The following is a 13,607-nucleotide window of genomic DNA, read 5'->3' as shown; positions in this document are numbered from 1 at the left end:
GCCTCAGTTTACCTTTCCAGGAAGGAAGCCACGGGTGTTTCTGCACAGATTCACTCGCGGACATGCGCACGACACAGCTTCTGCTGCGTAAAGTAAGACGTCGGCGCGAATCCGCGCCGTGCGCATGCGCGTGCGCACAAGTCGTGGCCATGGTCGCGGCGCTCAATAAAGTTGCGCCCTGGAAACCTCGCGAGAATTGGCCGTGCCGGCTGCCCTTGAGCTAGCTACGGCGCGGAGAGGGCTGCGGAGTGGCAGCCATGGCCGAGCGGTTCTTCGTAGCCTACGATGAGATACCCGACGGCACCCAGTGTCACCGCAAGACCTACATCACCACTGCCTTCGGCGGCCTTGTCGGTGAGCGCGGGCCCGAGGGCGGAGGGCAGAGAGCGCAGGTCAGAGGGCGCGCGGAGGTCACGCAGGGCCCTAAGGTGCAGGAGCGTGAGGATGTTGAGGGGCGTAGACCCGTCCAGTGGCATAGGCCATCATCGGGGTGCAAAAGCTGGAGAAAATATGAACGTCTATTTAGGGTTAATTGGTGATCGGGTCATCTGAGGTTTTGAAGAGACGTCCTAGTGTTGCGCAGGCTAGACCGCAGACTGGCTGTGTAGCTGAGGATGGCCCTGGGTTACCGATCTTCCTGTCTCCAACCTGGCCTGAACTCCTGACCCTCCTGCCTCAGCTGCCCAGGTGATGGATGACAGGGCTGCCCCCCGGTTTAGATGCTGGCAGATGTCTCTGTTATTATTTGTGCTTATTTTAGAGATTTTTTTTTTCAGACAGGCTCTCACCGTGTAGCCCAGGCTGTCCTTGAAACTCAGAGTTCCATCTGCCCCTGCTTCCTGAGCACTGGTATTAAAGGCGTGCCAAGGAAGATATTTATTTACTGTTATTTTCAGACACGATCTCCCTATGTAGCCCTGGTTGGCCTGGAACTCAAGGAAATCCTCCTGCCTCTGCCTCCTGAGTTCTGAGATTAAAAGCATACACCACCGTGAGCGTCTAATCCTGGAGGATTCCAAATAGGACACACTTACTTGTTAGAAAGGTCAGGTAGCTTTTGGGGGCTCCCATGGGGTCGCCTTAGGCATGTGGGACTGTCACAGTTTTCCTTAAGGCCTCATTCATTCATTCATTCATTCATTCATTCATTCATTCATTCATTCACTGTGCACCCTCAAGGCCTTGTTCGTTCATGCATTCACAGTGTGTCCACAGGCCCCACAAGATTTTGCTGCTACCAGGCAAGTGCTGTAGGGTCAGGTGGTTGGAAGAATTTTTGTTTTCTTGTTTGTTTTTGTTTTGTGCCTTTTGCCGGGGGATGGGTAGGATTGGGGGATAAGGGGGCAAGCTCTCTCTTCATAGTTCCGGCTGCCCTGGAGCTCACAGTGTAGCTCAGGCTGGCCTCGAACTCAGATCTGTCTGCCTCTGCCTCCTGAGCACTGGGACTAGAGGTGTGAGGCACCACTGCCCAGCTGCTTTGGGTGATTTCTAAGTGGACAGAACATTGGTGCCCGGAGGATGAGTGTGTGCACTGTCGGGGCCTGGCTGGAGTCTGTCGGAGGTAGATGTTGAGAGTAGGCAGGGCCCTTACCAGAGGTGCCATGTGGGATGCTGCTGACGGGCAGGTGGAGCGTTATTCTCCTTTGAGCACTTCCCTCTGTACCACCTCCCTTGTTCCTAGGCTGCTCACTTGTTTCTTGTCTGGCTCCCCTAAAGGGGGTCATTGCAGGAGGGTAGTGAACCTGCCTTCCCAGCGAGATGGAGCAACCGGGACACAGAGGAACTCATGAATGAAGTCAGTGAGTGGATGGATGGATGGATGGATGGGCATGGCTTGTGGCACAGTGAGTGAATGAACGACTTCCTGCCTTGCTGGCACAGCTCTTAGTCAGGAAAGGCTGGTTCCAGGGCGCAGCTGCTCCCGGAGGTTCCGTGGTGTTAAGGCCTGGCTGTGCTTGTGTTGGGCCGTCAGAGAGTCCCCACAGGGGCAGTGGCTAAGAAGGGGGTGGAGGACGGTTGGTCTGGGACTGTGTCCTGTGCTCCTTGTCAGGTGTGGTCAGTGCAGTCACCCAGGATCCCTGTGTCGGAACGGTCCTGCTGTCATGACCCAGTGGCTTCTCCCATCTTGATCAGGATTTCCAGTGGCCCCAGCGGGTGGGGGTGGGCGTTTCTGTGAGAGCATTTCACCTCTGTGCACAGGGAAGCCAATGATGCTGAGGCAGAGGTATGGCTGGGCTGAGGAGTCCCAGCCCCTCGTAGCCTCCTGCCAGCACCTAGCTTCTTCATCTTTGAGGCTAACGAGGGTCCTTTGTCTGTAGGCGCTCAGTGCTCAGCTCAGAACTTTCCAGAGCTCACCGGAAAGGGCGAGTGGTCAGTGGTCGAGGGGCCAGACCCACTGCCCTGTGGCCAGCTCAGGCTGGTAGCTCTGATCCTCTGGGCTGCTTCACCCCCAGTGAAAGGAACAACAGCAGGGGACATCCAGCTTGGAGGACGAGAGGCGAGGATGGGCCTATAGCCAGTTGTGGGAACCTGTGTCAGCTGTGCCAGGGAGTGTGGACAGTGGAGTGGGGCTGCCTGTGCCTGGCCCAGCCTGACTGTGGTGCCTGCCCTGCAGCCCACCCAGTCCTGGGCTCTGCTCAGCTCCCACCCTGGCGTCAGCATGTTACACGAGCCGTGGTGTGAAGCCTGGTGTCAGGCAGTGGAGGAGCTGGAAAAGCTGACCGGTGTGGCAGTGGGGTGGGCGTGGGAGGAGCAGAGCCAGCCAGGTGTGGAGACACGTCTGGGCCAAGCCACCGGCACGTGGAAGGTCTGGCATCTCTTAGCCCAGTTGCTGCCAAGCCGGATTAGGCCGAGGTTCCAGCCCCTTGGAAAGTATGGCCTTTGATGGGAGCGGAGGAGGTGCTGTGGCAGCTGCATTATTGATGGCACAAGGCCTGGGTCAGGTCTGGTGAACCATCCTCCGCCTGCTGAGACAGGGCTCTGCCTCAGCTCTCAGCAAGGGCAAGAGGTAGGCCCTGGCCGGGCAGCAGGGAGCCCAGTTCGAGTCCTGCTGTATCTTGGAAGGGCCTCCCAGCAGTCTCCACTCTCCCGCTCTCACAGGTGCCATAGGCTCTGCTTACAGCGTCGTACACAACCCTGCAGATTCTCGCCTGGAAGCAGTGGCCAGAATTGGCCGGTACACCTTCACGGCAGGTGAGTGGGCATCCAGGGGATGGTGACAGGCGGGGTCCTGGGAGACTGGCTGCAGGGCTGGCTAGGGGTTCTGCACGAGACAGCCAGGTGCTAGCTCAGTGCCTCCAACCCCCACTTCCTCTCACAGCTGCTGTTGGAGCTATGTTTGGCCTCGCCACCTGTGTCAGTGCCCAGGTCCGAGAGAAGCCAGACGACCCCCTGAACTACTTCATTGGAGGCTGCGCAGGAGGCCTGACCTTGGGAGCCCGAGGTGAGCACCGTCCTCCAGGACAGTGTATAACCCCTGATTGTTCCGGGCGGCCCTGTGACAGGCCCTGCCCTGGCCCCACCAGCCTGGCAGGCTCCATCCCGCCCCTGCCACCCTGTCACAGGCAGTCACTGACAGGCTCAGGTGAGAGGAGGCCTGTGCCCTGCAGTGAGATCCTGGCCCAGCCCCCCACAACTGGGATGTGGACACTGAGAACTGACTGACGCGGCCGTCCATCCCACTAGGGACCATTTGAGGTTTGGCTCTGACCCACAGCCCGACTTGGACTCAGCCCCAGGCCGCCTTTTTCTCACTGTGTGGCCCTGGGCGCCTGGGGAGGGAATGCCATGCCAACCCTCATTCAGCTGTGGGAAAAGGCTGTAGCAGTAAGGTATCCCCACTGCCTGAAGTCAGGGATGACCACGCCCACCTCCCCACAATGTCTCTAAGTCAGAGGGTAGTTGGTGCAGGACAGCCTGGCCTCAGTCTCCCCAACTCTGTCAGGCCTCGTTCTCCTGGGAGCTCCCGGGTCACATCTGGAGCACCCCATGCCTGATGCCAGCCTTCTCCACAGCTCACAACTACGGGACTGCAGCCGCGGGCTGCATCTGCATGGGCACTGCGGCCTCCCTGTTCAAGATCGGCAAGCTGGAAGGCTGGGAGTTCTTTGCCACCCGCAAGGTGTGAGAGGAGCCCCTGTTGCAAATAAACACTGTGTGTCCCTGTGTGCATGTCCTGGAGACAGGCTTGCAGCCATGCGCCAGCCACGGGGGAGGCCGGGGTTGGGGGGGGTTGGGTCAGGGGTGGCAGGAAGCAGATGAGGTGACACGGGCCCAGGCCTGCGCTGGGCACATAGGGTGCTTCCCAGGCAGCCAGGGAGAAGACCACATGCTCCTGCCTGCAGGCCTGTGGGCTGTGCCGAAGCCACTGACCTGGCCCCGCAGAGAGCTGCCTGCTGGCCAGAGGGAGCTGTGTTGGAGGGCCGCATTGACACAACGTACGGTACAATCCCATGGTCAGCCACCAGCAAGTGGAGAGCTGACCACCCCTATGCTCAGGTTTCAGGCTTCCCCGCCCGGGCCTGTCCCCAAAGCCAACAGCTTCTGGAAAACACGTCCAGGCCCCACACACTGGTTGCTCCAAGTTCCTGGGCAATGGAGCAGAGAGCCCCGGAAAGGCTGATCTGCCCTGTGGGCCGCCACAAGCGCGGGATGGAGCCCATCAGCCTGGCCAGGTGACCCAGGGCCCAATCCCTGCCTTGCGGGATCCTTGCCCAGCCGCTGACAGCCCTGTGATTTAGGTGGCCCTGGAATGCTGCCGCCCGGCCCAGCACTGGCCGAGCTTCCTGGCGACCGAGGAGGAAGCAGTGGGCTCCAGCAGGCTTGGGGACCATAAATCAAGGTCTGTGTCCTGCCTGAGGAGCCTGGCTCCCGAGGCCCCTGTACTCGCTGCTGGAGGGCCGCACCCTCTGCCCTCCTGGAACACGGACCTGCTCTGAGGGCCAGTCCTGGTGGCAGGCATCCCCTGTTTGAGCTGGACCTTGAGCTCCCCAGAAAAGGAATGGGAAGCCCCAAGAGATGCAAAAGGCACACGAGCCCAGGCCCCAAGGGTGCTGGAGTTAAGATGCACCAGCTTTGAGTACTAGGCTCCTGGCTCTGTCCTCCAGCACAGGCCTCCAGCCTCAGCTCTGCCTGAGAGATGAGAAGAATGACTTCCCTGTGGTCATCAGGACAGGTCCCCCAGCTGGGCCTCATGTACCCAGCCCTGGTTCTGGCTGTGTCCCTACAGAAGTTTGAATGGACTTCAACCGTAGCCACTTGGGAATACAGTCCTGGCTCTTCACTTTGAGGCACTATCATCACTCTCCCTCTCCTTTTCCATTCATCCTACCTGACAGACAGGGCAGGAGAGTTCCGAGGACCTGGCCTGGTGCTGTCTTGCATGCCATTCAGGTCTTTGTCTTCCACGAACCTGAGGAAGGGGCATTCAAAGCCCAAGCCTTCTGCTCCCCGCTGTTGCCCTGCACGCAGCCCACCCAGCCATTCTTTCTGGGCCAGCTGCCAGGGCTAGAGTGGCCTGCCAGGCCCCCGCCTGCATCCAGACCCCCAGAAAGGGGCAGGATGGGGTAGCTGCTCACCAGGCTCCAGGGAGCCCCAAAACCCAGGCCCCATTGGCCATAAACATTTACTAGCCAGTGAGGGGCTGACATCACCCCCACACGGAGGCCCCCATCTGGAATGTCCCAGCATCCTCCTGTATAGAGCAGTGGGGACCATCAGGACAGCACAGGTCTGGCCTTACTCTCTGAAGGCCTGGAAGAGATACCCACGGGGAAGGCCATCAGAGCCAAGAGATGTCCTCAGGCCAGAGCAGGTACTGGGAATGTGGAGATGTGCCCTTTCCTAGAGCCTGCCCTGACACACAAGGCCACCTGAGGCCGGTGGAGTCGCCGCTGCTGAACTACAAAAGTGTCAGCAGGACTCCCACCTTTACCCACTGCCGTCCGCCTCAGGGCCAAAGCTCAAGTGTTTCCGGGAGCCCCCAGTGGCCTGCTCTCCCCTCTCCCTTCCTTGCCCCTCCACCTCATGCTCACCCTGCTGCAGCCAAATAAGCTCCTCCATGCTCCAGCATGCCAGGCGCCATCCTGCCAAGGGCCTTTGCACGCGGTGAGCCCGGCACCCTGAGTGCGTCCTCCCCAGGTGCCGCTACAGCTTCCGCATACCTCCTGTTCCTCAGCTGAAGCACCCTCCCATCCCCACCGGCAGGCACCTCCTGCTTCCACCCCAGCATCCAGCAAGGCTCACATTACCCAGGGACTCACTGGTCCGAGTGAGGCCTCCGGGTAGCTGGTGGCCGCGAAGGCTTGCTGCAGGTTCGGGCCTAGGGTCCCGCCTTATCCAGCGCTGAGAACAAATGAGACGCACAGTGGGAAGACCAGCAGACTCCACAAGACAGCGTTGGGACAAAGGAGGGGCCAGCTGGGAGGACAGCCGGCAGCACCGTTTTGGGGTGCCCACAGCTGCAGGGAATCCTCACGCCTCTGCCCTGTGGGCACCTGCGTGCACGCCGCAGCACATAGGTCATTAAGCATCTTTGGAAAACAAAGAAACGAGGTGCCTCAGCGGGTGAAGGCGCTTGGCGACCTGGGTGCAATCCCTGAAGCCCACACGGTGGAGGCAGAAAACAGACTCCTGAGGTTGTCCTCTGACCTTGGCACGAAGTCCACTGAATGAATGGGATTTTCAAGGCGGGGACGGGGGCTGTGGCCCCGCGGGAAGTCCGGAGGCCGGAGGGGGCCTGTGAGGGAGGTTCGGGCAGCTCCGAATGCGGCTCAAGCCTGAGCTAAGGTGTCTCCGCAGAACAGGGTTAGGTGGGACGCCGGCCCTTCAGGCAGACGGTTCAGAGCATGCCAAGGCCTGGGGCGGAACAGCTGTGCAAAGCCCCGGGGTGCACAGGGGGGGTGGGGTGGGGGGAGACTGCCTGCCGTCCCTGCCCAGGCTGGGCCAGCACGACCCTCCGCTACGCAAGGAGTTTGAGGCTACCCTGGGCTCCAGGAAACCCTGTCCTGAAATTAAAAAATCAAATGAAAAACATTCATCTTGATAGAGCCCCTCCCACCAACCAGGGGGAAGCTGAGGCACGCACGGCTTCCCTTCCCCCCTGCGTCCTCCCCGAAGCAGCCCCCAACCCGCCTGCGCCTCCCAGGCCCCGCCCAGCAGCCACCCCTGGGGCTGCCCAGAAGTGCTGGGTGGTCGGGCTCTGAGCTCTGAACGGCAGCTGAACCTGAGCCGGGAAGGTGTGAGCCAGGTCGTGGGCAGGAGGCAGGGGCTGGGGCGCATCCCGCCCACACGGAAGGGGCCGCCCAGCGCCTGGCGGGAACCCCGCGGAGCGGACCCACTCATTAAAGAAACAAAAAAACTGAACTCACATTTGTCTTTTCAGGTTTAAAATATACTTATGGGTTGTTTTTTTTCGATAGGTAAAGCACACTTGGGGCAGCTCTGAACGTTCCAAAGGCTGTTGAGAATGAGTCTCTGCCGGCCCCTCCCACCATGCTCTCCAGGGCCACCAGCCAGCGTCCCCTTTCCCCTCCCAGCAGCGCCAGGGCAGGCCGCTTGTCTTTGTATATTCTTGTCTCCTCACGGCTCCTCCGGCCTCATCTCTGTGCTCAACTAGCTCGGACTCCAGCCCTGCTCTTTTTAATGGCAATATAATATTCTTATTCTAGAATAATATCATATTCTAGCCCTCTCCAGAGCGGCCCTCCCCGACCCTCATCAAAGCCCACAGGGGAGCCTGCCCGTGCCAAAACCTGGAAAGTGCTAACCCGCGGGCTTTCAGGTTACAGAGAAACTGAGCCTAAACGACTGAGTCCCATAAATCACCCTTTTCGTTCCTTTGTCCACACTGGTCCCCTGCTTGCATGAGTGGGAACATTTGTCCCTACTGATGGCTACTGTCCATACCCCTTAGAAACAAAGGTCTGGCTGACCCAGGGTCCTGAGGCTGTGTGAAACGGCAGGGAAATAGCCTTACCCGAAAATCCTCCATGTTCCACCTCTGCTCTCCTCTCCCCCCACGGCCCGACGGCCACCCGCCTTTTCAGCGTGGCCTCTGACTCAGTCACATCCATCTAAAGGGCTCCTGTAGCCTTGGCGCTGCTGGCCCTGCTGCCCACGATTCCATTGTCTGCATCTGTGCTGTAGTCTGCCCATTCACCCAAGGAAGGACAGGCAGGTATTTGTTGTGGCCACTGCTCTCGCCAGCCTCGTTGTGTGGCCTCCACCAGGTGCCGAGATGCCAGGCGTGTGCCACCAATACCCAGCCTGAAGGACTTCCCTGCAAATCCCAGAGCTCGGGTAAACGGTTCAGCAAACATTCACGCGTGCGGGCCCCTGTGGTCAGAGCAAATCAGCTCCGTAGAAGACCGCCATCGGCCTTCCCCAGCAGGGCAGCAGTGTGCCCTGCTCCAGGCCCTCCTGGTATTTTCTGTTGGCAGCGAGGCCCCTCTAGGCTGTCCTGGTCTCATTTTGATTTGTGTGAAACTTTGCTTGACTGTTACGTGAACCTCTCGGTGGAAGCAAGGGAGTTATTTTTTACCGTCTTAAAGACAAGACTCAGAGAATGACAGTTGCATTCCTAAGCTCACACAGTAAACGGAGAGAAAGCCAGGGTATCTGAGTGGCACCTCAGCACTTGTACCCACTGAGCATCCTGACGTCCGTGGAGTAAAGGGCATTGAAGCATCTGTAGGAGTTTATGGGAAGAGGCAAGGTGAGAATCAGCATGAGAGCTAGATCTGAGGACAGAAAGTGGAATGGCTGGTTGCCATTCCACCCAGCGCGCTGGATGCTCCGGCCCTTCGCTTTCAAGTCCTCAGCACAGCTGTGAAGATCCAAATGTCCCAGTTGTCACAGGAGCAGCCCCAGGGCCCAGCAGAGGCCCCTGTGGCAACTGGAGGTCCAAGACCTGGTCCCCACTGGAGGGTCTAGGCACAGCTGAAGGCGCCCTCTGGTCTGTCTCCTCAACGTGAGAAGACACGGGGGAGGGGAGCGTGGAGACTTCCTGTCCCAGGCTGCTCCTCCGAGGATGGCCCTGAGGTTCCTTCCTGGCCTGTGCGCTCTCTCCTGACTCGAATTATTCAGCCACCAGCTGCAGGAGTGGGTGGCCCTGCTCTGCCCGCACCGTCCTGCCCCCGCAACACCTCCCCCTGCTCTGTCCGGCCTTCCCCACTCTGCTCCACTAAGAATAAATCACCAGCAATGTGGAGCCGGGACTGACAGGACGGCGGGGGAGGGGCGCTGGGAGAGGGCTGCTGTCCTCTCCCACGCAGCTAGTCTGTGACACACCTGGAAAGGCCATCAGCGGTCACCTGACTGACACCTAGCAGGCTCCTTTGAGCGGCTCTCATTAAATAGCTGTAAGGCCTGCTTTTCTGTTTAGAGACAGGCTTTTGCAGCGCAGCAGCCCAGGCCCTTCTGTAACTTGCAATCCTCCTGCCTCAGCCACCCCTTGGGATGACAGGTATTTGTCCCTAAACCCAGCTCCCGCCTTCTTGTAAGCCCGGATGACTGTGGGAAGCTGCAGCAGCTGCCTGACAGAAGGAATCACAGAGGCTGAGGAACCAGTGTCCGCCCATGTGCGGGAGGTTGGGGCTCCTGGAGGCCAAGTGGGACTGGGAACTTAGGGATGCAGGCTAGAGCTGATGTACTTAGTGATTGACAGCCTGTCAAGGTGCAGGGCTAACTCTAGAGCCTTCCTTAGGCAACCACGGGGAAGGAAATTTGGGGACCCTGGCAGAACAGAAGCCCCATCTTGGGAATTTGCCCAGAATAACCCAAAGCTGCTAAAGGTAAATAAAGTTCGGAGTTGGAGCCCCCACGCCTAGAATCCCCAGTGAGGGGCAGAGGGCGTGGTCAAGGATGGAGCCCCGCCTAGAATCCCAGTGTGAGGCTGGGGGCGTGGTCAAGGATGGACTCCGCCTAGAATCCCAGTGAGAGGCTGGGGGCGTGGTCAAGGATGGAGCCCCGGCTAGAATCCCAGGGAGAGGCTGGGGGCGTGGTCAGGGTGGGGCCCTGAAGGAGGCCTTGGGCTCCTTAGCGAGCCTATCTTCAGAGAGCAGGGTCTTTAAGCTCCAACTGAAGAGTTCCCAAGCCCCGCCCTCAAGCAAGGCGAGAACCAGGTCCTGGTCCTCTCCTAGGCCCCGTAACTCTGGTTCTTCAGCCTCCAGGGAGCTGTCAGAGGCTAAGCTGCAGTCTATAGACTCTGGATCAAATTCCGGCCCTGCCGCTTGATGGGCCATGACTCTGAGCCCATTCCTGAGTCGGTGCCTCAGTTTCCCAGTCTGTCAAATGGAAATAACGGGCCAGCAATATCTGTGCTGACGCCCGGGTGGCTCGATGGATCAACTGATTTATGCCGGGTGTCTGGCCCGCCACACAGTGCGCTCACTTAGGGCCCCCGCCAGGCCCGGGCCTCCCTCCTGGCCGGCGGGGAGGGGCCGAGCGGGAAACAGGCTAATTTTAGTCCTGATGACACCCCCCTGGCTGCCAGCCTTGTGCAAACATCCCCAGCCAAGTTGGAGGTTCAAAGCGTCCCCCACCCCCAGCCCGCCACGGAAAGACGCTGTTTATTCATTCCTGTTGGCCCAGCAGCCCCAGCCTGCCTGTGCCTGCCACCCAGGACTCTGTCCAGAGCCTGGTGTCGCCCCACCCGTGTCACCCCGGGAGGCCCAGCTCACCTGAGGCCTCTCCAAGGACCGCAAATGGCCCAGGGGCGCCCAGGGCCCAAAGGGGGTCACTCTGGGGGTCCAGGCCCCGGCGTCTATCCAAGCCCATTAAGACACTGTCTCTTGGGGCTGGAAAGACCGCTCAGCGGTTAAGAGCACGGAATGCTCTTCCAGAGGACCCAGGTTCAATTCCCAGCACTCACATGGCAGCTCACAACTGTCTGTAAAGCCAAGATCTGACAGCCTCACACAGACACACATGCAGGCGGGCTGCGGGTCTAGGTTGTGCCCCACGGGTCCGGGGGCAGATTCTGTCAAAGCGGTGAGGGCATGGAATCAAACTTAGGGATGCCTATTCATCTATTTGTCCGCCTGTCTGTCTGTCCATCCCTCTGCCCGTCCATCTGTCCATTCCGTATATTAACTGATGTCAGAGAACATTCAGGCTGTCAACCACAGAGACAAAAGAGCTGGCTAGAAGGGTAGGCCAGGATAAATGATGCAGGAAGCGTGGCGTAGAAGGAGCAGGCATGCTGGGGAGTGGGAGAGGACAGTTTTCCCATGTGAGACAGGGCTCACGCAGCCAAGGCTGGCCTCGAGCTTGCTCTGTAGCTGGGGATGGACCCTGGCTCTTTGCGACCTGGTTGAGTCCTGGCCAGAGGCATGCTGTGTGAGTTCTTGATCCACCGAGCGCCAGGCCCTGCAGAAGTGAAAGGCACTACTGTGTGTGTTTTGGTCCGAATGGGCAGAGGTCCTGAGGTCAGAACCCCGAGAAAGCAGAGAGAAACTTTTCCCAGTCCCCCATTCTGACATTAGTGTCTGGCCTTGTCGCCGAGCCGACTTGAGAGGTGACAGGACTGAGGGCTGCAGCTGGGCTGCTGAGAGTCTCAGTAGCAGCAGGTGGATTCCAGCTGTAAATGAGGGCTTCCGGAGCATTCTGAGAGTCCTCGGAGGGGAAATTATGGCTCTCTAGAGAATGCTAATGGGGCAGCAGGGCGGATGGGGACAAATTCCAGAATGTCTTCAGCACGTGTCGTCTGCATAAGCTCCCCGTGGCGCTGGGCCTGCTGCCCAGGTTGTTGACATTCCTAGCTCTTTTTTTTTTTTTTTTACCCCAGAGTGGGACAGGTGTCCTAGAAAAAGAACGTCCCCCAATTAAAGCCCTAACAATCCTGTGCTTTTTTTTTTAACCTCTTCCTCACAGCCTTGCTGTTTTTCTTCTGGCAAAATTCTTGGCTTTTTTTTTTTTTTTAAATCTAACTTTTCAACCACCACACCTCAGACTCACCAAAACCTGCTGGAGAGAAAGGCTCCTTTGTTCCTGGCCCTGCATGTCTCTGGAATTTTTCTCTGCCTCCCAGCCGCCCTGTACCTACAAGGTCTGTTTTTTTTTTCTCACACTATTTGGCAAGGGGCTTTTCTTTCCTTTCTTTCTTTTTAAATTTCTTCCCCCTACTTGACAAAGATAGCCCCGTGACATTTCTTTCCAGAAACTGGAAATCAAGCATGCCTGGCCCGCCTCTTCGCCCACCATGAGCTGAAACTTAAGCTGCATGAACCCCGGTGGGGTTGAGGTGCCAAGGAAGGCAGACCCCAACGTGCCAGGCACCCTGGGGTGAGGACAGGCCGGGGGCGGGCAGCAAGGGGGATGCCAGATTTCTGTCACCTGGAGTTTCCCCGACTCTGGCTGCATTCCGCCACCCCCAGTACCGGAGGGAGAGATGGGAGGCAGGGAATGGCTGAGTCTCTATCTATCTATCTATCTAGTCTCTCTAAATAGTCTTGGCTATCCTGAAACTCACTCTGTTCAAGGCTGGCCTTGAACTGATAGAGATCCCCCTGCCTCTGCCTCTTGAGGGCTGGGATGAAAGACATGTGCCACCAAAGCAGGCCAGGCCAGCCAAGTTCTTTTTCTTTCTTTCTTTCTTTTTTTTTTTCCAGACAGGACTTCTCTGTGTAGCCCTGGCTGTCCTGGAATTCTTTCTGTAGACCAGGCTGGCCTCCAACTCAGAGATCCTGCTGCCTCTGCTTCCTGCATGCTGGGACTAAAGGCGTGCACCACACCCGGCTTTTAGGTCAATTTCTTAACAATAATACAGGAAGGGGATATTGAGGCCCAGGCTTGGGAAACCATGTTTTGTGGCAACTGCTCACAATTCTGTAGAAAGATATGTAAAGACCTTGAGGGTCCTGTTTATCTTGAAGCCTCCAACTTCCTCAGGCGGCGCTGCGTGGGTTCTGTTTGCAGACTCGTCAGGCTACAGCTCAGAGAAGCGCTGCTCCCCTTCAGTACCACACAGCTTCCCGAGACCTGTCTGTATCCCAGAGTCGTAAGACCGGAAGTCAGGTGGATTCAGATCTGATGGCAGACACCTGTGAGGGCGGCAGGTGGGTTAGGACTGTAAGTGGAGACCTCTGCACTGTTCCGGGTGGGTGGGGGTGCTGCTCTCAAAAATGCCCAGTTTGCTGGCTGCTGGCCTTTGATCCGGCACTTGGGAGGCAGAGGCGGGCAGATCTACAGAGTGAGTTCAGGACAGCCAGGGCTACCCAGGGAAACCCTGCCTCAAAGACTGGATCGGGGCAGGTGAACTTGAAGAGCTCTTTGAGCCTCAGTTTCCCCACCTTCACAGTGTAAACACAGGGAAGCCAGAGGTATGTTCCACCTGGCCCAGATGGAAAGATAGAAGGAGCTTTTGACAGATTACGATGTGGGGGGCCTGGGGTGCTTCTGACAAAGCCACCAGGACCCCGGGCCTGAGCCAGATCGTGTGTGCCTATGGCTCCTGAGCCACCCACACAGCACACCTGGTTCCCGGCGTGTGGGGAGGGGCACAGGAGGCCATGGCTAGAGCTTCTTTGAAACAGCAGGGAAAGAGCTGGTCTCGGGCCCATGGGAGACCAGCATGGGATCTAAGAGCCCTGTAGCCCACACCCCGAGTG

The 13,607-nt window shown here is 58.4% G+C and overlaps 1 protein-coding gene across 1 annotated transcript; it reads left to right on the top strand.

The window, feature by feature from the left end:
• The first annotated feature begins 133 nt into the window (after window positions 1-133).
• Ndufa11 (NADH:ubiquinone oxidoreductase subunit A11) lies at window positions 134-4,166 on the top strand. The gene is made up of 4 exons (XM_055617791.1): window positions 134-354; window positions 3,100-3,192; window positions 3,320-3,442; window positions 4,014-4,166. Exons 1-4 carry the CDS (start codon window positions 258-260, stop codon window positions 4,124-4,126), a joined length of 426 nt encoding a protein of 141 aa, XP_055473766.1. The 5' UTR covers window positions 134-257; the 3' UTR covers window positions 4,127-4,166.
• Window positions 4,167-13,607: the final 9,441 nt, after the last annotated feature.

This window comes from Psammomys obesus, unplaced genomic scaffold, assembly GCF_907164565.1.
Source record: "Psammomys obesus unplaced genomic scaffold, mPsaObe1.curated_primary_1811, whole genome shotgun sequence".
NCBI lineage: Eukaryota > Metazoa > Chordata > Mammalia > Rodentia > Muridae > Psammomys > Psammomys obesus.
This window is presented reverse-complemented; position numbering and strand designations above follow the sequence as displayed.